This window comes from Tauraco erythrolophus, chromosome 9 (genome assembly GCF_009769465.1).
Source record: "Tauraco erythrolophus isolate bTauEry1 chromosome 9, bTauEry1.pri, whole genome shotgun sequence".
NCBI classification, from domain to species: Eukaryota; Metazoa; Chordata; class Aves; order Musophagiformes; family Musophagidae; genus Tauraco; species Tauraco erythrolophus.
Genome location: NC_141473.1, coordinates 21,810,335 through 21,829,580, shown reverse-complemented (window position 1 = coordinate 21,829,580; position 19,246 = coordinate 21,810,335). Strand labels below are relative to the sequence as shown.

The window sequence follows — 19,246 nt, the reverse complement described above, 5'->3', positions numbered from 1 at the left end:
AGAACAGCACAGCTCTCTTCTCTGTTTTGTGTTTCCATCCTCTAGCATTTTCAGCTGCCTTGGACCCAGTAGGGCACTTTTCCATCTTGAGGCCATGGGGCAGCACATAATAGTAAAGATGTTTCGGGGCTGCTAGTCCTTCTTAAAAGAAGAAGCAGCTATGTACCTCACCCTTCTTAAGCATGGTTTAACGTATGAAGCAGCAAGACTTTTCTTCCATAACGTGTGCCGGGAGCATGCTATTTTGCCAAAGGCAGCTATGGACATGACAGCAGCCCAGTAGGAAGTTTCTCTAACATGAGTGTTAGGTTTAAGGATTCCCAGAGTGTTTGGACAGAAAGGGCTGCACTCAAGGACAGGCTAGTGCTCGGCAAGCAAGAACACATTCTCAGGGGCACGAGGGCCCTTGGCAGAGAACTTGAAATTTGTGATTGAGCAGGTTGTCATTGTGCAAAACACCACTCTGGAGTACACACATACTGACTGTAAGCCCTAATTGGCGCCCCTGAGGTCTCCAAGGACGTGTGAAAGCAGAGGACACCGTCAGTGTTGTGACTAAAATCGCAATGGTGCCCTCTCAGCATCCATGCATCCATTGCCGACCAGTATTGCTCTTCACCCCTCAATGCCAAAGGGATCAAGGGGACTTTGTGACAGTGCATAGGTAAATACGGTCACATGAAAGTAAAACCAGTGTGTCTCGTTCCCTCTGTACTTGCCTCACCTGGAGAGCGCTCAGTCTGCATGGAGCTTCCGGGCCTGCCCCATCCCTCCTCTTCTTATTCAGAGGCCCCGTGTCTGGTTTGTATGTTTATAGCAAGGCAAAGAGCAGGCTGAAGAGTAGGTTTAAATACACGCCATTGACAGTCCTGGTGCAGGCTGAAGAGTAGGTTTAAATACACGCCAGTGACAGTCCTGATTGGGTCTGGTTTTGTAGAACTGCTGGCTTAGCCACGTCTTGCTTTAATCACAGGTGCATTTGACAGTTGCTTTGCTGAAGACATCCACTCACCACGTGCAACCCAGCATGGTGTTGGAAGGTCTAGAACTCTGTGTGATCGGGACATGGAAAATTTCAAAGAAAAATAATATGGCATTTCTCTGCTCATGGTCTTTCCTTGACAGGATTGCAGGAGGGCCACCAGGGAGCGATGTGTCAGCAGAGAAAGCTTTGACCAGCTAAAGGAGGAAAGGCCAAGTAAGGAGCAAATGTTGTGTCTGTTGAAAAAGTTGCTTTTCTATGTGAGGAAAAATGCAATGCTATTTTAAAAATTTAAAGATGAAAACCTCCAGGAACACTGAAGATGGAAATCCATCTAGCCATGCATTGCCAGCGAGTGCTTGGTGTTTTCAGGTAAGAGAGCTAAGAAATAGCAAATTCCTTCACAAACTTTTGAGTATCCCACCTCCAGGAAGCAAAAATGGGAAGAGGAGCTTGTGCCACAAGTGAGTCTTCATTGGGAGAAAATTTTAGAGACTGACAACTTGACTGCCTGGAGGATTGAGTCACGGTGGCATCCCAGTTAGGCCGGGAGCTGACAGCTGTGTTGCCACTTCTGTCTCTGAGTAACTATTCCCATCTCTGCCTGAGGGCCCTCTGTGTGACTGGTGGAATTCAAATCACAGCAAGGATGGCAGGTCCTTGGAGAGTAGCACCACAGAAGAGGCAGCGCTCGGTGTGTGTGAACTGCATTGCACTGGGGAAATGTGTAGCCCAAAAGCAGAGGCACAACTTGATTGCTACTCAAACATTCCACCTGGAGAGTCTGTGAGAAGTTCCAGAGGAGATGCAGGGGTACAGGGTGAGGCTAAATCTCTCTTCTGCAGCATGCTATCAGAGGACAAACAAATAAGCAACAGTAATAGGCAGAAGACAAGCATACTGTGAAAGTATGATAGGGTTTGTTAATGCAAGGTTTGTTAATGAGTAACGTTTGTCCCTGCTTTCTGATACTACAGTAGAACAAAGCCGACTTTAATAAGGGTCACAAAGACTTTAAAAAGTAAAGCAGTTCATCCGAGTTTGTTGCCAGCGAGTGATTTCTTCTAGCCAGTATGTTTAATCCAGATGAAATGACAGCAGCTATTGGTTACCTTTGCACTGTTGTTTTTCCTGTAGGCTTCATAAAATGAGCCTCCCAGGATGCAGCTTCAGTCCTTCACCATTGCAGATCCCTGTTCCATGTTGCAGTGTAACCCCTGGGAGGCACAATTATTTTCTTGCTGGTTTGCATTGTCTGCCTCCTTGTCTGTTCATCATGAAGGATGATGTCTGAAATGGAGAGGCTGCCTCCTGGGCCATTTCGGGGACAGCTTTGGTGGTTTTGAGAACTTGCCTGTTCTTTTCTTCGGTAGTGCTTTCCCAGCTGACTGTTGCTTCTGTATCTGCCTCCCAGCTTCTTAGAAACATCTTAGAAACTTGAGCTCACAGAGGTGCTTATATTCTGCAAGAAGTATTTGGGACCTAACAGCAACAGTGCACAGACTGGATTAATTGAATTTGGAAGTCACTTCTTGATGTGGCCAAGCGACAGTTGTCAGGTTTGCGCGTTCACGTAGCCCTGCCTAGCCCTGCACATGACCAAGCAATGCACTGTCTGTGCCGTCCCGGTAGAAGAATTCTAGGCAACACTGAATGCCAGCAGGGAGAGGGCAAACAGTATGACTTTGTGGGAGATGTAGAGCTTTTCAAGGACGGTTAATTTTTTAAACTGATGATTTTCAGCTTAGTGATCAACAAAGGTTGATAAACTAAATCCTATTCATTAAGCATTTGACTTTTGACAAATCTAATCCTTAGTCTCCCAGGAGGTGGCAATATTGCTTGGTGCTAAAGCAGGTTAACCCAGAGGAATTGTGGGCAGTTATTGGTTACCATTGCACCGATTTTTGTTCCACAGGCGACACAAAGTGAGGCTTCCAGGGCACAGCTTTAGCCCTCCTCTAATCTCAAAGCCTATGTGTATCATGGTGGAGTCTCTGGGAGCTAAAGCTGTTTTCTTGCTGGTTTGCATTGGCTGCCTCCTTATCTTTTCCACATGGAGGAAGGTGTCTGGAACAGGCAAGCTGCTCCTGGGCCATTTGCTTTGCCTATTTTAGTCATGGCACAGCTGAAGAGGAAGTATGGCATGCTTTCTTCTTTTTATCTGGTGAGACTTGTGATAGTTGATCCTCTGTGGTATTTGGTGGCAAACCAGATGATATTTTCATCTGTCTTTCTTTCATTCATATTTCCGTGATTCTGTGACATTTGTGGCTGTTGCCTTTGCAATGCCACGCTACCACCTCATGGTTTATCTAGCTTATTAATACTTTGACAGGAAAGAAGTTGTGCCTGTTTCACATAAACAGTTAATGCCATAGTGGTAGTATTACAGTTGCTATCCTTTTCCATGTGGCACAGATTCAGCTTTCTGTCTTCACTGTAATTGCTATAAATTATAAATTGCAGGACATCTGATCAAGTCAGGAAATGCCAGTCCTGCATCTGTACAGGTGTGCTGGGCAATTCATGTAAACTCTTTTTATGTCTTTTTTGCCTGATTGTAACATTGCTCTAGTGATCTTTATGCACTTCATAAAATAATGGGAAGATTCAAGCTGCCGATCATCTAGTAAATGGCCCTAGGGGCATCCCAGTATTATTTAATTTGTCCTCTTTAGCCACAACGGACAGCTCTGTAACCACAGCTGGGGTTCTGGTAGGTCTTGTTGGGTCAGTCCATCCTTCTCCCTCATTGTTACTGAGGATGGAAGTTTTATAGGTCATTGGCCAGCTCAGTCCTCAAGCCATAATACATTTCATATAAATGAGTGAAATGGAGCAGCCAGATAAGTACAAGACTTGGAAGACATTTGGAGGTACAAGTTTTGTGGAGGCAGGTTTTTCAATAGAAGATGTTCTTCTGGGCTCTCAGAAAAACAACAGTTCAGGGAGCTACTTCTTTATTTTGCAATATAAATTGTAATTTCACAAACCTTCATTATAATCACACAGGAGAGGACCCATCTGTTCAGTCATCAATAAACTCCATCCCTGTCATAGGAGATAATATGCATTGGGGCAAGAATACAGTAGATGGTCATCTTCTAATAGAAAAAAAACCCTACTGTTTTATGCTTATCCATAAAAATGAGTTAGAAACAAACTGAAAATACAGTGGAGAGAGGTACCTCAAGCAGAGTCTGTGGAAACCCTGGGCTACAAGCATCTGTTCCTGCTGGGCTGAGAGAATCAGGTGACAGGGACGGCAGCAGCAGGGCTCTCAGAGCATTTGTCCACACACTTTGACATGTCAGGACATTAGGAACCAGATAGGAACCTGAGCTGGGTGTGATAGGTGCAGAGGAAAGCCTGTATAATTTTGCACAGGGAGCTGTCTTCTTCCCTATGCAGTTGCCTACTTGGTCTCTAATTAGAGCTGGCTGTCGTCATTATAAAAGCACCATACAATTTTTTTTTTTTTCCTAAGCATCATAATATACATATGTAGCAATGATCTGAGTGCTTCAGTCTCAAGAGACTAAGAAATTTTTGTCATTCAACCAGGGCTTTCATGGGTCTGGGAGCTGGCAACTGTCTTCACTTGGCTAACGTGGAAGAAAAGAGACCTCATAAGGTCGGGGCATGTTTGCCAGAGTGCTGACTAATGGGGTAATGTCAATGTCTTTGCGATCCACAACAGGTTTCAAAGTAAAGTTCTGCAGGATGGATGTTAAAAATATGAATAGCTCCATCCGGGCCAGACCTTCTCCTGCACAGATGCGTTTTCCTGAAAGCAAAACAGTAAAAAGTGAGCTGACAGTGGAGTATTTTGCTGGTAACTTATTTTAACCCCCGTTCCATGAAAGTTCAGACATCTCAGAATGGACAGTCAGTGCTACAGCATTTTGGGGAAGCAAACAAATTAAACTAGGGGCTGAGTGTCATGGACAATGCGAGTGTTCAGTGCACAAAGGTAGTTTGAAGGCTTTGGGTTCTCATGTTCTGCTGCTGTTTGATGGTATGTTTGGAGAGAGAGAAGTTGCAGGGCTGAGTCTCACTTCATACATCTCTTCTTGTAGAATGCATCGGAGGAGCTTCTCTGATTGGTAAAAAAGGAAGTCAACTGAAACTCTAGTACAGGGGTTAGAGCTGCCCAGGAGCGACTCTAGCAGATCACCAGACATCACTGTACAGACCATGGTGACAGAGCCAGTAAAATTTTCAAAGAGGTTCTAGGAGAGGATAGTCAAGGATCTGAAACACAAAAAGGTCTTACCTGCAGAAAATGGCATGAAGTGGTCACTCTTTTTAAAGGTACCATTTGTATTCAGGAAATGTCCTGGGTCAAATTTTTTTGGATTTGGAAATTCCTTGCTATCATGCAGGACGGAACAGAGCATAGGGAATATTATAGTGTCCTGAATTAACAAAGAGAGGAAAAGAAAGTTTAAATGGAGATACACTATAGCAAAGTGGCATTGAGAAGCTCCCAGAGCTGAACAGAAGGGTAATCAAAGTTTATCCAGTTTAACATGAGCATTTGATGAATAAAAATATGTGCCATTGGTATGGCAAAGATTTATTTTAATTAATATTAATGGTGAGTTTGATTCTCAGACACAGTAGAACAGACCTTGGGGATAAAATAGTTTCTGAACTTGGTGTCTTTGATCACGGTATGTGGAACATTAAGTGGAAGGAAATCAATGAATCTCTGGATTTCATGGACCACAGCATCTGTGTAGGGCATCTGGCTCCGATCTGCCATGCAGGGGCTTCGTTCTCGGCCAATCACACAGTCAATCTCCTTTTGAATTTTCTCTGTTAGGAAATAAGTAAGTGTTGAATGGACAAGTCCCCCATCTGTTTTTCTAAGCCTCTCCCCGTATTTACTGCAAAACTTGCTTTTAGGGCACCAGGAATGAATGTACTTAGTACAAATATCTCTTTCCCGTGAATAGAACTAAGACTAATACACATTTCCACACTGCAAATCTGTGTTTCCTTAGGCAGGGAACCATTGCCACATGTGGTAGTGACAGGAATTGTCCACATTGATCCCATGACCGACTGAAAAGCTTTCAGTTCTTTATTTCCTTTTCTATTACCTACTATCTCTGGGTATTTCTGGAGAATTAGGAGTCCATGTCTCAGTGTGATGCTGGTGGTCCCTGTTCCCGCAAGGAACAAGTCGAGTGTGGTTCTGCTCAAGGTCTCAACGGTGAATTCTGAGTGACCATTCCCTTTCTCCTGGAGGAAGATTTGACAGAACGTTTTGAATGTCAAAGATAAGCAGCTTGTTTAAAAAGGAGAGTCCTATACTCATAATGGATATTTCTAAACACACCTAATAATGACTTTTCAAAAATATGACACTTACTCTCCAGAACTCCGGCATTTATGGTTCTTTTACTAAATAATATTATGAATCTTTTTGAATAGGGAAGGAACATCGAATTGCATCAACCTGATTGGTATTCAGCTTTCCTAACTTTGGCTAGTGCTGTTAATTCTGTGTTTAAAAATCTTTGGTAAGAAAATGGAGAGGACAGAATGAAGTTGATGTGCCAAGAAAAGCAAGTTCCCCTCTGTAGTTGCAAAAGCCAAGTGCCCAGCCACAACTGAAAAGAAGCTGGGATTCAAGCAGTGTTTTTCTCTACAATTCAATAAATCTCTCACTCTTACATTACCTGTTCCATTTTGTTAAGAAAAGCATCAATAAAATCTCGAGGACAAGAGGGATCCAGTGTTGCCTGGTGTTCTGCTATGATTTCTAAAGTAAATTGATCAACTGCTTCAATATTTTTTATCATTTTTTGATGAGGCCCAGGTAAATACTCCATGACAGTTGGGAAGAAATTGTATAGCTGTAAAACAATGGAAAAGCACATTCTGATTAATGTGGATACAATAAAATGTTCCCTTAACTCTAACTATGAAAATGGGGCAATTAAACTTTTTGGAACAGTAGGTCTTTATTATTCAACTGGATTTTAATGCCTTTTACTATATGGTTTCATTATATTAAAGGATAGACTTCACTCAAGCAACTTTTGCAATTATTATTTTTCTTTGGACACATAATCCCAATTCCATGAAGTAACAAAAAAGAACAGGAATTGGTTATTTAACTGCCTTTTTGGCTTTCAAAAATGTTCTCCAAATTTAGGAAAATCCACTCTGTTTTGAAATGAAAAACATGAATAGATATTCATTAATAAAATATTCTAATCATTAACAAATATACTAATTAAATAAAACTGTACATACCTGTGTTTGGATAGAGTTCTGGAGCCTGTTGTTTTGTTCTAGCAACTCAATTAAAGTTAGAAATTTCTTGTCCTCATAGTCAAACCTATCCCCAAAGACAATGGAGCAGATGATGTTGGAAACAGCGTGAATTAGAAAGTTGCCAGGGTTGAAGGGCCGCTCTGCAACAAAAAAAAAGACCCTCATATCTTGCTTTCAGTATTTCAAGCACCATCCCCTCCTCTGACACTCCATGGAAGTTTTGCATCCTCTTGAGACCCAGAGTTTTGCAGTGCTTTGAAAGGATGGTGAACGGCTTATCCAATTTATTGTTCTTGACATTAAGTGAACTAATTTCGCTGTTTGAATGGTTTAAATATCTCTTGTCTTGTTCTCAGCAGAACACTGGTCTGAGCAGCTTGGTTCCTCTTCAGCTGACACATGCTAGTCCACCTTATAGACAGTTTCTTAGAAATGACCTAAAAAGCCCCAACAAAACTCAATGAAGCCGTAAGGACTTTGCCTGAGCCATTTCTTTAGGTTATTGCACCCTATTTATGAATCCTATTAGCATAAACTCGGTTGTATAACCCTCTCCTAGGGATATAGATACCTGTGATCAAAGGCTAGTTTTGACAGCTGCATAAGCTTCTGAGAAGAGAACTACAGTGTGAGAAGTGAGATTAGGGCCAAGAATGAAAGGAAAGATATAATTGCAGACAGTGATAGGGTGCATCTTATGGTTTCAAGAGGAGAAGCAACAACATGAAAAGGTATAAAATCCTACAAGAAAAACGAAGAGTCAGAAAATACTCGGGGAAGTACTTAGAAGGAACATTGTCTTATATACTGAATACTCGGCAGATGTCTCATCAGAGATGGCGAGTATATTGATACCAAGCCTAGCAGATAACTAGTCCTAGCTATTTATTTTTTGCATTAAGAGTACATAACGGCTTTGCACTGTTCAGTTGTATCTATCTTGCTTGCAAAGCCTTTTACTACAGAGTAAAAGATGCCATAACAGGGTGAGCCAGAGATGGAGGATTGTAGTGGAGCATAGGAAACACAATATTACCGTGCTAGTGAAAGGATAAGAGCAATGCAGGTAAGAGTGTTTTCTCTGATTTGTAGCAGGAATGTTTATCTGTGAAGCCAGACTGAATTTTCTAGTGGCTCATGGGAAACAGTGCTTCTTCAGCATTCTTTTAGATCCTTCTTGCAGAATAAGTGCACATTGAAGGCTGTCTGTGGAAAGGAAGCCTGACATCCAGGCTGGTACTGTGCCACTCTCAGGGGAAGTACTTAGAAGGAACATTGTCTTATATACTACCAGAACACGTATTTATAAGTTGAAACCAAGGGGGTTACCTTCTGCCCTGCCCTCAATAGCAGCTTACAGTCCCTGTTCCTGTTGCATGCCCCTGCCAGTACTGAGAGGTATTGTATAATGTTCAGATGGACTAGACCCAACCCCAAATATCTGTAAATGAATTCTCTGGTCACCCATCTCTTCAAGATCCATTTACTTAAAGCTGCAGGAGACAAGGCAAAGAAGTGCCTTTTTCTTGATTCCTTGGCAGTGCCCAACCTGTCTCCATGGTTGAATTCCACCAAAGTCTGGGCTTTGGGACCAAGCCATTCCCTTTGCTGCTTCCTGTCTTGTTCCTCAAGCAGAACAGGTTAAAGGATGCTTTCCAACACCAGTCTCCTACATTTATCCCTCCATACTGTCACAGTGCCTTTGACTGACCCACTCCCAGGAGGAGCAGAAACAGCAGCCACAACCCAATTCTTGGCTCATAGATTTGGTGAAGCAGCCTTGCGCCCCTCGTTGTCTCATTGCAGATACACAGGGTCTCCCAGCAAGCCACAAAGTCCATGTCCTACCATGTGTGTTCCTGATCCGCTCCACCAGAAAACGAGCTTCCTCCTGGATTCGCTCCTCAATACTCTTCTTCCCCATCCCAAAATCCCGCAGGGTGGTGAGTGCAAATCGTCGGAGCTGCTTCCAGGTCTCCCCATTGCTGGTCACAATGCCTGACACAGGAAAGAAAAACAGATCTCCATGAGGAAATTTTTAGGATTTTTTTTCCCCCCTGAAAGGGAGCTAGACGGTAATGCTCAACATACAAAGACAGCTCTTTGTGGAGTTATACTGCAGTTGCTATATGTCCCAAAACATAACTTCTCTGCAATTCTGGAGGTGACAAATCTGGTCCATCTGTCACAGCTCTTTTTTGTTAAAGCTGAGTTTATTCCCAGAATAGAAAAATTACTTTAGGATGTAAGTAAGAAGGTAATACTGGCACTGAATTGATCTTGGCCTCAAGCTCATGGCCTTTGCACTGACGTAACTGCTCAAACGCTCTGCTGTGCACCTTCACGCAGCCTATCGTTACTGACAAAACCATTGACACTGTACTACAGTACCACGGAATAGGTACAATTTACCCAGATAAATGCCACACAGGGAACTGTCCTGGTCAATAAGCTCCAGGCCTAATCTTGAATGTGGCCCTTACTGGAACAGCCTGTATTATCTTGTCTTTGTTGTGCTCTAGACTTTCCTTTTGCTGGTTCCTTGGCTGTATGCATACTGCCAGTATTTTCACAAATGAGAGAATGAATGTAAGACATTAGAGGCACATTTAATGAACAAACTTTTAGCCAGAATATGAAGCATGTTGAAAATAGAAAGGCACTCCGGTGAAGTCAACCTGGGACCTTAAACAATTCTCAGGGGTCCAGTTTATTCAAGGGGCCAAGCAATGAGTTGGGCTTTTAGTGTTTTGTTGCTATTTTGTATGAATGAAAGTAATAAATGAAATCCAGCCTTCCCTGCTCTACTGCCATCTCAGCTGTGGTCCTGAAGCACTGAAAGCATCAGCCTTCTATGCTAATGTTACCAAGGTCATACCTGTGCCTTTGAAGAGTTTTTTAATCAGTGGTAGAACGCCTCTTCCGCTGAACTCATCTGCCTGATCAATCAGAGCTTCTTTCACAACATCATAGCCATACAGCACCACAACCTTTTGTTGGCCTAAATATATTGTGAAGACAGGACCGTACTTCATGCTGAGCTGTAGCCAAGAGGAACACAAAGAACAACATGTCTGAACGTTAATTGTGTGAAAAGAAGTTTGTAGCGCAGGGGTCTGAGGGGTGATGTGTTATTGTACCAGCATCGCTGAGGTGTGGCATTGATTGGCAGCAGTGTAGAGATCTTTCAGCTATGAAATACAGCCAGGGGAAGAGGGAATTGTACAAGAAATAGGAGATATGAATGGAAATGTTGAGGTGCCGATTCCAAATCCCAGAAAAGAAAATAGTTCTTCATAGAGGTGACAAAACTGTCAGGAATGCCTTTCTACAGGGCACAGTGGATAACAGTTTACACAGGCTCAAGAAGCAGTTACATACCGTTATGGAAGCAAGTGCCTAAAGCGCTTTTGAGCACACTCATAGCACAGTTGACTCTCAAATCTCCTGGGCCACAAACCTCTGGAAATTGGGCGATTATATCAGTGGAGAGTCACTGCATCCTTGCACTATTCATGTACTCTTTCCCAGGCATCTGCTTTGGCTACAATTGCAGAAAGATCCTTTGCCTGCTTGGTCCAACCTGGGACTCTTCTTCTCATGCTCACTTTTTAAGAGCAAACTAGCTAAGAGTCCCAGTTTTTTTGTGGTGGGAAACTGAATCACCTAGTGCTCTGAAACAAAGCAAAATGCCTGAGGGTGGTCATGATTCTCAATGTTCACAAGCACCAAGGCAAAAAGGAGCTCATATGGGTATGTGTGCATCTGATGATACACACGGTAGTGCCAGCTATCACCACAATTTTGCTCTGAAGAAGCCAGGGACACCTGCCCTTTCCATCCATCCGTCACCATCCCCTCACAATGCCCTTAGGAACAGGCACTCCAGCTGAACTCCCTCTACCTACCCTCTCCCAGGCCTTGCAACACACAGGTTTTGTTTGACAGATGGGTGACATCAGCCAGGGGAGGGAATGGACAGCACAGTTCACCTCCAGACTTTTTTGCTTCAATTCTTTCATTCACTGCTTCTGCTCCCAGGAGATCCTACCAAATTGCTAGGGAGCAAGGGCAGCAAAATGGAGTAGCATCCTCCCCAATAAAGGACCAGGCTGTGTTGCGAGCGTGGTAACCAGCTGGACACGGGAGGAGTATAGTGAATAGTGCAATAGCATCAGTGCCTTGATTGCAAATGCACTGCAAATTGCAGTACTGCCATGAGGTCAGCATAGGACTCATCATTAGTGTGATGATTGCAAAGATATAGACTTAGACTTGCAATATACAGGATTAGCCACATAGCTTATTGCAATATACAAACTCCCAAAGCATGTATTGCTGCAAACCCCTTTGTTTCTGTTTGAGTCGGGCATTTGGACAATGCAAATTAAGCTTGTGAATTAAGCTGAGATAGTCTGGGCCGGACTTTGTTTTACATGCAAGGGAGGCAACAGAGGAAAGAAGAAAACAGTCCCTTACCATCCTCAAGCTTTCAGGCAAGTTCCACGGGTTCAGCTGGAGTATGCTTCCAACAATGGGGAGTGGGATGGGTCCAGGAGGCTCCTTCTCTTTTCGCGACATGCTTCTCCATGTGGCAAAGAGAAGAAGGCACGCAACGCAGACCAGCAAGAAAATAGTGGTCATTCCCAGGAGCTCCATGGTGGGCTGAGGAAGAGAAGGTGTGTCAGAAGAGCCTGATGTTTGCCCTGTAAATCCATGCTTATTTATATGCTGTGATACCAAAGCACGTGGATGAAATTAGCCAATAGTGTCTTCCTAGTCCTGCTGGGATATGAGATTACTTATTAATCTGCTCAAGATAGGAATGAACAAACAGAGGGTGAACTCCTTGTTTGCATACTGATTTTTTTACCTCTCCAGCTTGTGTTCCTTTGGGTAGTCACTCATGTAGGACTAAAGAAATCATGTTCTGACGCTGGCAAACAAACTCAAAATGCAGACATGCTATGCATATATGCTGCTATGTATATGCTTAAACTCATGCTTACAGGGAATGGGAACATTACTGAAATGGAAAAACAATTTGTTTCATCACTGAATGAAATCTCATAAGAGAGAGACATGGAATTGCTCTTAAATTCACTCTGAATGAGAATTACTGCCAAAGGATATTATTTTCATGTTTATCTCTGATTAGAAAAGGTCAGATATTTCCTCGTGTTCAAAGCCAATGCAGTGGATAATGCTGGCAAGAAAAATGGTGTGGGTCAAACGGAAGTGCTCTCTAGCATACTCTCCCTGAACAATCCTGTTTGAAAGGGCTTGCTTTTTTATTTTTTACTTTTTTTTTCTGTCCCCCACACCCCAATTCTTGAGAAGCTTTGTGTTTCACAACCTCAGATCCCCAAGCAGGGGTGAGAAATCTTCAGTTCTATACTCCCTGGGTTGTTTTTGCCCTAGAGCCCTTCCCCATCACCCCATAGTCTCTGATCACACTGACCACTCTCCTGCTCTTCACCTCAGACACCTAGGTCTCTGTCCAGCACCTTTTGATAGTAAGTGAGCAAATGGATGACAGTGTCCTCTGGCACTGCCTATTTCTCTCCACATGCTAGAGAGAGAGCTTATCCAGGCTTTCAGGCAACTAATGTCAGATGAGACAGATCCTCCCCAAAAGACAAGATCAGAGACCATTTCAGTTCCTCCAAGCCAGCGAAACAGGCTCCACCACCTGCCAACAATGAGCCCATCCCATTATATCTTTTGAGATACATAGCCAGCATGATACTGATCCCTTAGGTGGTGTGTCACTGGAAGGAAGTGTTAAAACAGATCTATTCTTACATATCCTTAAATATTCCATATTTATATTCTTTTATATCTCTCTCTAAGTTTCTCATTTGTCCCTCAGGTAATGGTCATGGGGTGTGAAATGCATTCTCTTTCCTGCACCAACTCATTTGCTTAGAATAGAGTCCACATTGGTTCAATCAGTTTTTGAATGCTCACATCTGCACTTTCACATGTATAAAAATAGCCAGCAATACTGTGAACACCAGACTTTGTTTTCTACTGAGTTGTCAAAATAGGATTTAGAGGATGGGTGATTTTATCTCTAGCCCAATTAGCTGAGGACTAGTAGATTCTACAGCAGCAAGGAAAAAAACTTTTCCCGCCAGAGAGCAGGTCATCTGACTTTTCTTATGCACCTATTTCAGTGTGAAATGGGTCAGTCACTGAAAAAGTTTGTTTGTTTCCCTTGACTACAAAGGGAACTTCAGGAGAAGTATACAGATTTACATATCTGACTGCTAGAGATCTGTTTTGAGGCAGATGACTGATTCCCTGCACATCTCTCCTAGTCCTAATGATGTTCTTCATCAGCAACAAATTCTGCAAATTCTGGTACAACGGGCATTGCTCTGAATTCTGCACACCAATGGTATTTAAAACCAGAAGTGGAAAGATGAGCGAAACTGAGAGGAGCCTTCTAGGCTGTGTCTGGAGGGATGATTATATTGCTGAGAACAGCCAGTTTTATCATCATCAAGGAAAAACGGCAGCTGTTTGCATTTTCTTTTCCTTTGCCTTTGCAGATGAGGTACCTTGCAGTCCTCTATTGGCAGCCCTGAGGGTGAACCACTGCTGTGAAGCCTAATGCGCTGGAAAAGCAGGGCTTTGCTCCAGAAATGGTGGTTTTATTCTTTATCTAATTACTTGCCTGATCCCTGGAGAGTTTCAAAATGAGGAAGGGACAAAGCTGGAATGTCTTGAAGGGATCCGTGAGTTTCACTGGAAAGAGATTTAACTGCCAAAAGTCTTGGATTTGTACTGGATCTGGCACTGTGTTTTATGTACAACAGCTCGCACTGTACACCATGATCATGTACATGTGTACTGGATCTGGCTTCTTCACAGCAGCCTGCATGGCACTGTGTTTTACGTTTGTGACTATAACAGTGTTGATAACCCACCAGTGTTTTAGCTATTGATGAAGAGCGCTTGCACAGCGTTGAGGCCTTCTCCGTTACTCTGTCCATCCCCAAATCCAGGTAGCAGGCTAGGGGTGGGCAAGAGGTTGGGAGAGGGCACCGCTGGGACAACTGATCCAAACTGACCAAAGAAATAATCCATGTCAACTAACATCATGCTCAGCAATAAAAACTGGGCAGTTGTCTCTCCAGTGTAGCCATTGCTCGGACACTGTTTGGTCATCAGTCTTCTGGTGCGAGCTGTTGAGCCTTTGCATCACTTGTTTATCTTTTTTTCCTTTCTCTTTCCTTAACCGTCTTTATCTTGACCAAGGAGATTTTGTCACTTTTGCTCTTCCAAGTCTCTCCCTCATCCTGCTGGACGGGTATCCAGAGTTTCCACAGTGGAAAGTTGGTGCAGGCTATTAACTAAGGTCTATTCCCTGGATTCCAGATACAAATAAAAGTAACAATTCCAAATATTTGTTCCTTTTAATATTCAGGATCAATGTTCAGAAATATTGCCCAGCAAGGGAAACTATCTGGCTGTAAACATTTACAACATCAGAATATTTACCTTCTGGTTAATCATGCACTGGGAAGTGTGATGGGTATCGAAGGTTCTGGGAACAGCTTTACATAGGTTAATCCTTACACAATTACATACATACCACAAACAAACTGAAATCAGCTTCAGCTTCTGAAAAGGACAGCTTTTCCCTCGAGCCCCAGGCAGTATGATGTTGTATAGTAAGTTGAGAGGCAAGGATATGCAATCAAATTTCTAGTATCAGTGCCCTTAAGAACATACTGTAACTTTTGATCAGCCCTGAAGTGGTCAGGCAGTTGGACTAGATGACCATTGTAAGTCCAGTCCAACTGGAAATAATTCTCTTCCTCTTCCTCTTCCTCTTCTCTTCTCTTCTCTTCCTCTTCCTCTCCTCTTCTCTTCTCTTCTCTTCTCTTCTCTTCTCTTCTCTTCTCTTCTCTTCTCTTCTCTTCTCTTCTCTTCTCTTCTCTTCTCTTCTCTTCTCTTCTCTTCTCTTCTCTTCTCTTCTCTTCTCTTCTCTCTTCTCTTTCTCTTCTCCAACTGCGCAAGCTCCAACCTCTTTCAAAAGTCTCCTGGGCTATCTGCTGCAGTCAAGCACTTTGCGAAGGCTGCACAATACTTGTACATACACCTGAAGACCTCCAGCATTTCAGTCTTTTCTCACTCCTGAGACATAACTGTATGTCTGAGGTGCTTTAATGAGGAAAGAAATGCATGAGGAAGGCTGTCTGGCCACAATAGGTTTTGTTGGGGAAAGGTCTTCCTGATCTCATGAAGACTGTAGATCAAACTGCAAAATTGTCAACAACATTAGGACCTCATTAGATAGGCCAAATTTCTCATCTTTATGTAGCCTTTACAAGGTTTTCTACCCTTTCTCTTTGCTAGGAGGAGGCTGGGAGGTGACTGGGAGAATCAAGATGTGTAAAAAGAGCATGCTTCCCCTTCCTGCTGCCGTGGAGCGAAGACCCTGGACAGACAAAATCAAAAGGCTCCACAACTGATGAAGCCTGGAAATCTGCCAGCACTCCTAGAGAACGTCCCGTACCCTTTGTTTTTCTGGCATATTGAAGTCATCGAAGAGGATGCTATGTCAGATTTCTTATTAATTGTTTTTTCCTCCACTGTAGGCAGGTTATTAAGGGGTCTCTATGCCAAGTAGGATATGCAAAAAAGCAAATCAAACATTACGCATTAGTAAAAAAGGAATAGAGAACAAAAAGGGCGTGTCTTTATACCACCATACAAGCTGATGGTGGATGTTTAGCTGGAATTCAGTGTGAAGCTGCAATCCCAAAAGAGTGGAGTAGACCTTGAAAAGCCTTAGAATAGGCATTTAGGATGACAGAATCGGGAAGGACTGATTAAATGGACTTGGTTTCTCTGGGCTGGAAAAGATGGGAATGAAGTGAATATAGCAGATATCTGTGAAACTCTGAAGGATTTGGAGAAGGTAAGAAGGAAAGGACTGCTTGTATTCTCTTCCTGTATAGTTCAAAAGAGCATTAAAATAGTAATTGGCAGGTTTTAAACAGGCAGAAAAAGGTGGCTCTTCACACACCATGCCCTTGAGCTCTGGAGCACCATTTTGCAAGATGTAGGTGTCCAGAAAGAAACTTTGGAAATTCATGGGAGAAAATTCCATTGAGGGTACTCAAACACAAAGATGTTATCCATGGCACAGGAATCACTGGAGACTGGAGCAATCTGAAAGCATCTTCCTCTGTGGTTTCCACACTTTTTTTCTGTTCCTCGGGAACTCATTTGTAAGCTACTGTTGGATAGGATTGTGGACTGTCTTGACTATTGTTGTGATCCAGGGCATCCATCCTCAGGCTCCTGTGTCCTTACATTATAATGGGACACTTCACAGAAGGTTTTCATTGAGCACGTTAGCAGAGTAGCCTGTGGAAATCATCTTGCCTGTTCTGCTGTGAAGAGCAACATCTCAGCTACTAAACTCTTACTACTTTCAGACAGGACTTTCTTTAGTCTCTTGTAGAAAATCACAATATCAACCTCTGCCTTATTTCTGCAGCAATTGACAAAGGATCTGCTGTGATCAGCAGGTATTAAGGTTCAGTGATAACTTCAGCATTCAACAATTTGTGTAACACCCATATTTGTAACATGTTACACAAGTATTCCTAGAGATAAGATACAAACCACATCATTGGTTTTCAGACCACAGAAATGACATTTGATCAGCTAGTTCAAAAAGCTTCGTTAAATATTTGTGCATGAACTCAGTGGACCCAAAACATAACTCAGCTGAGAAAGGATGAGGCCAACGAAGTTGTTGTGGTTTAACCCTACCTAGAGACTAAGCACCACACAGCCACTCGCTCGCCTTCTCCCCAGCAGGATGGGGGAAGAGAATTGGAAGGGTAAAAGTAAAAATACTCATGGGTTGAGATAAGAACAGTTTAATAATTGAAATAATATAATAATAATTATTATCAATAATAATAACAACAACAAATGTTGTAACAAAAAGGAAAATAACAAAGCAAGAGAAATAAAATCCAAGAAAGACAAGTGATGCAAATGAAAATGATTTCTCACCCCCTACCAGCCCCTGTCCAGCCAGTCCCTGCGCAGCAGCCCCACCAGCCAATCTTGCCTCCTCGTTTATTGCTGAACATGACGTCATATGGTATGAAATATGGTTCTGGTCAGCTGGGCTCAGCTGTCCCAGCTGCGTCCCTCCCAACTTCTTGTGCGCTCCCAGTCTACTCACTGGCGCAGCAGTGTGAGGAGCAGAAAAGGCCCAGATGCCTGTAAGCACTGCTCAGCAGTAACTAGAACATCCCTGTGTTAGCAACACTGTTTTCAGCACAGATACAAAACGTAGCCCCATACTAGCTAATACGAAGAAAATTAACTCTCTCCCAGCCAAAACCAGCGCAGAGTTCATCAGTCATTTGCAATACATGGCAAATGGCTTGCTTAGTCTCCACAAGGGCAAGGAAATTGAGTTGACAACAGCCGTTCTGTGACCTGTACTGTGACTCTTCCAACAGTAAATCACTATGTTGCTGCTACACGCCATCATCTTTGAATCAAGCCAAGACGCTTAGCTCTAGACTCTGGTCAGCATTAAGAAAGAACAGGCTCTTCCCCAAGCCAGGCAGAAAAAAATCAGGAAATGGAAAAAGTCGGTCCCAGTCTACATGTGGTAAAGAGAGGCACAGCAGTGAAGTTTGCCAAATTTCAAAGATGGTGTCCGAGCCTAGCTTAGCTCCTGAAGCTCCCAGCTGCCTGCATGGTCAGTGAAGCTTCTCCTGAACCAGCTGCAGAACCACCACGGTGTACAGCAGGTCATCCGAAAGGTCCATGCCCTGGGAGATAAAGAAGTGAAGGGGCAACTTTATCAGATGTCCCCAACTATAATACCATCATCACAGGGCAGAGTGCCCACTGTGCTTTCCAAAGGCTGGGCAGGGAATTTGCAGTACAAACAGAACCTGAACACAGGCGCGCTGAAACTCAGGCTAGGGTCTTAACTAGAGGCATTCATCAACTTTAAAGAGCTGGTTATCATCATAGCAAAAAATCATGGAACTATGTACCTTGCTGATAGTCTGTATGTTCTGAAAACAGTGCGTATCCTAAAGAAGAATGGCAATGGAAAAATTCAGCAACTGGCAATTTAAAATTCAAGGAAAATTCAGTAATCGTCAAGTAACAAAACCTTTGACTACACTTCCTGATAACAAATAACTACAGTGATAAGGAAAATAGAAGAGAAATCATGTGTTTAAAAGGTGAAGAAAAAAGTAACTGATGCTGATGCCAAATGATATAATGTAAGCCTTCACTCTGCCTTTCAGTCCTGTCAGAGACAGAAGTGCAGAGGTAGAAGAGAGGTTTGAGAAGTTAAAGAAGGAAATCAAAGAAATAGAACAGCCCAAAGTGACCCTACAGTGACAGTGGCACAGCCAGCACTGGACTGTTCTAGCATGAGGGGGTCGTGGAGGAGGATCCTTCACTGGATTGATACCATCTCCCTGTTGATTGTGTAGAAAGTCAGAGATCACAATTTCCTCAACATCATGCAAGAAATCCCTAGCATGATACAACACAGATTTCTGCAGGAAAACAGTGGCTATGTTGGCCAAAGACCTCAAGTCATTCCCTGTGTGAGGGTCTACACCAGTCACATAGTAATAGAGGGAAAAGGAGAATTTGCATGGTCGAGTTTCTGTGATGTCTTTTCTACTCATCACGGTGGAAATCAGCCCTGAAACGCTCTGGCAGTGAATGGTGAACTGACACAACGTTCATGACCTGCATCTCACGAGGAACAAGAACTTAGATGAACTCAGAAGCAGTACCTGGGGAGCAAGTGAACAGACAGTGCTTTTCTGGCAGGACACAAGCACCAATGGCTTGGAAGGGAACGTGAAAGATGAACTTGTCAATGAACCAAAGCCAGAGTTCTCTTGATTAAAGCAAAATATGTGTGTACTTCATGCTGAAGTGAGA

The 19,246-nt window shown here is 43.0% G+C and overlaps 1 protein-coding gene across 4 annotated transcripts; it reads right to left on the bottom strand.

The window, feature by feature from the left end:
* Positions 1–4,586: 4,586 nt before the first annotated feature.
* On the bottom strand, positions 4,587–11,935 carry LOC104369883 (cytochrome P450 2H1). Of its 4 annotated transcripts, XM_086616888.1 has the most exons (10): positions 11,756–11,935; positions 10,155–10,317; positions 9,125–9,274; positions 7,302–7,416; positions 7,100–7,120; positions 6,676–6,877; positions 6,094–6,235; positions 5,619–5,806; positions 5,262–5,403; positions 4,587–4,772 (listed from the first exon to the last, which is right to left on the bottom strand). In XM_086616888.1, exons 1-10 carry the CDS (start codon positions 11,933–11,935, stop codon positions 4,591–4,593), a joined length of 1,485 nt encoding a protein of 494 aa, XP_086473014.1. In that variant the 3' UTR covers positions 4,587–4,590. The 4 variants fall into 4 exon arrangements, with proteins under 4 accessions (XP_086473014.1, XP_009983061.1, XP_009983062.1 ...); XM_009984759.2 differs by lacking the exon at positions 7,100–7,120 and having other exon boundaries at positions 6,676–6,852; positions 7,247–7,416; XM_009984760.2 differs by lacking the exon at positions 7,100–7,120 and having other exon boundaries at positions 6,676–6,852; positions 7,256–7,416.
* Positions 11,936–19,246: the final 7,311 nt, after the last annotated feature.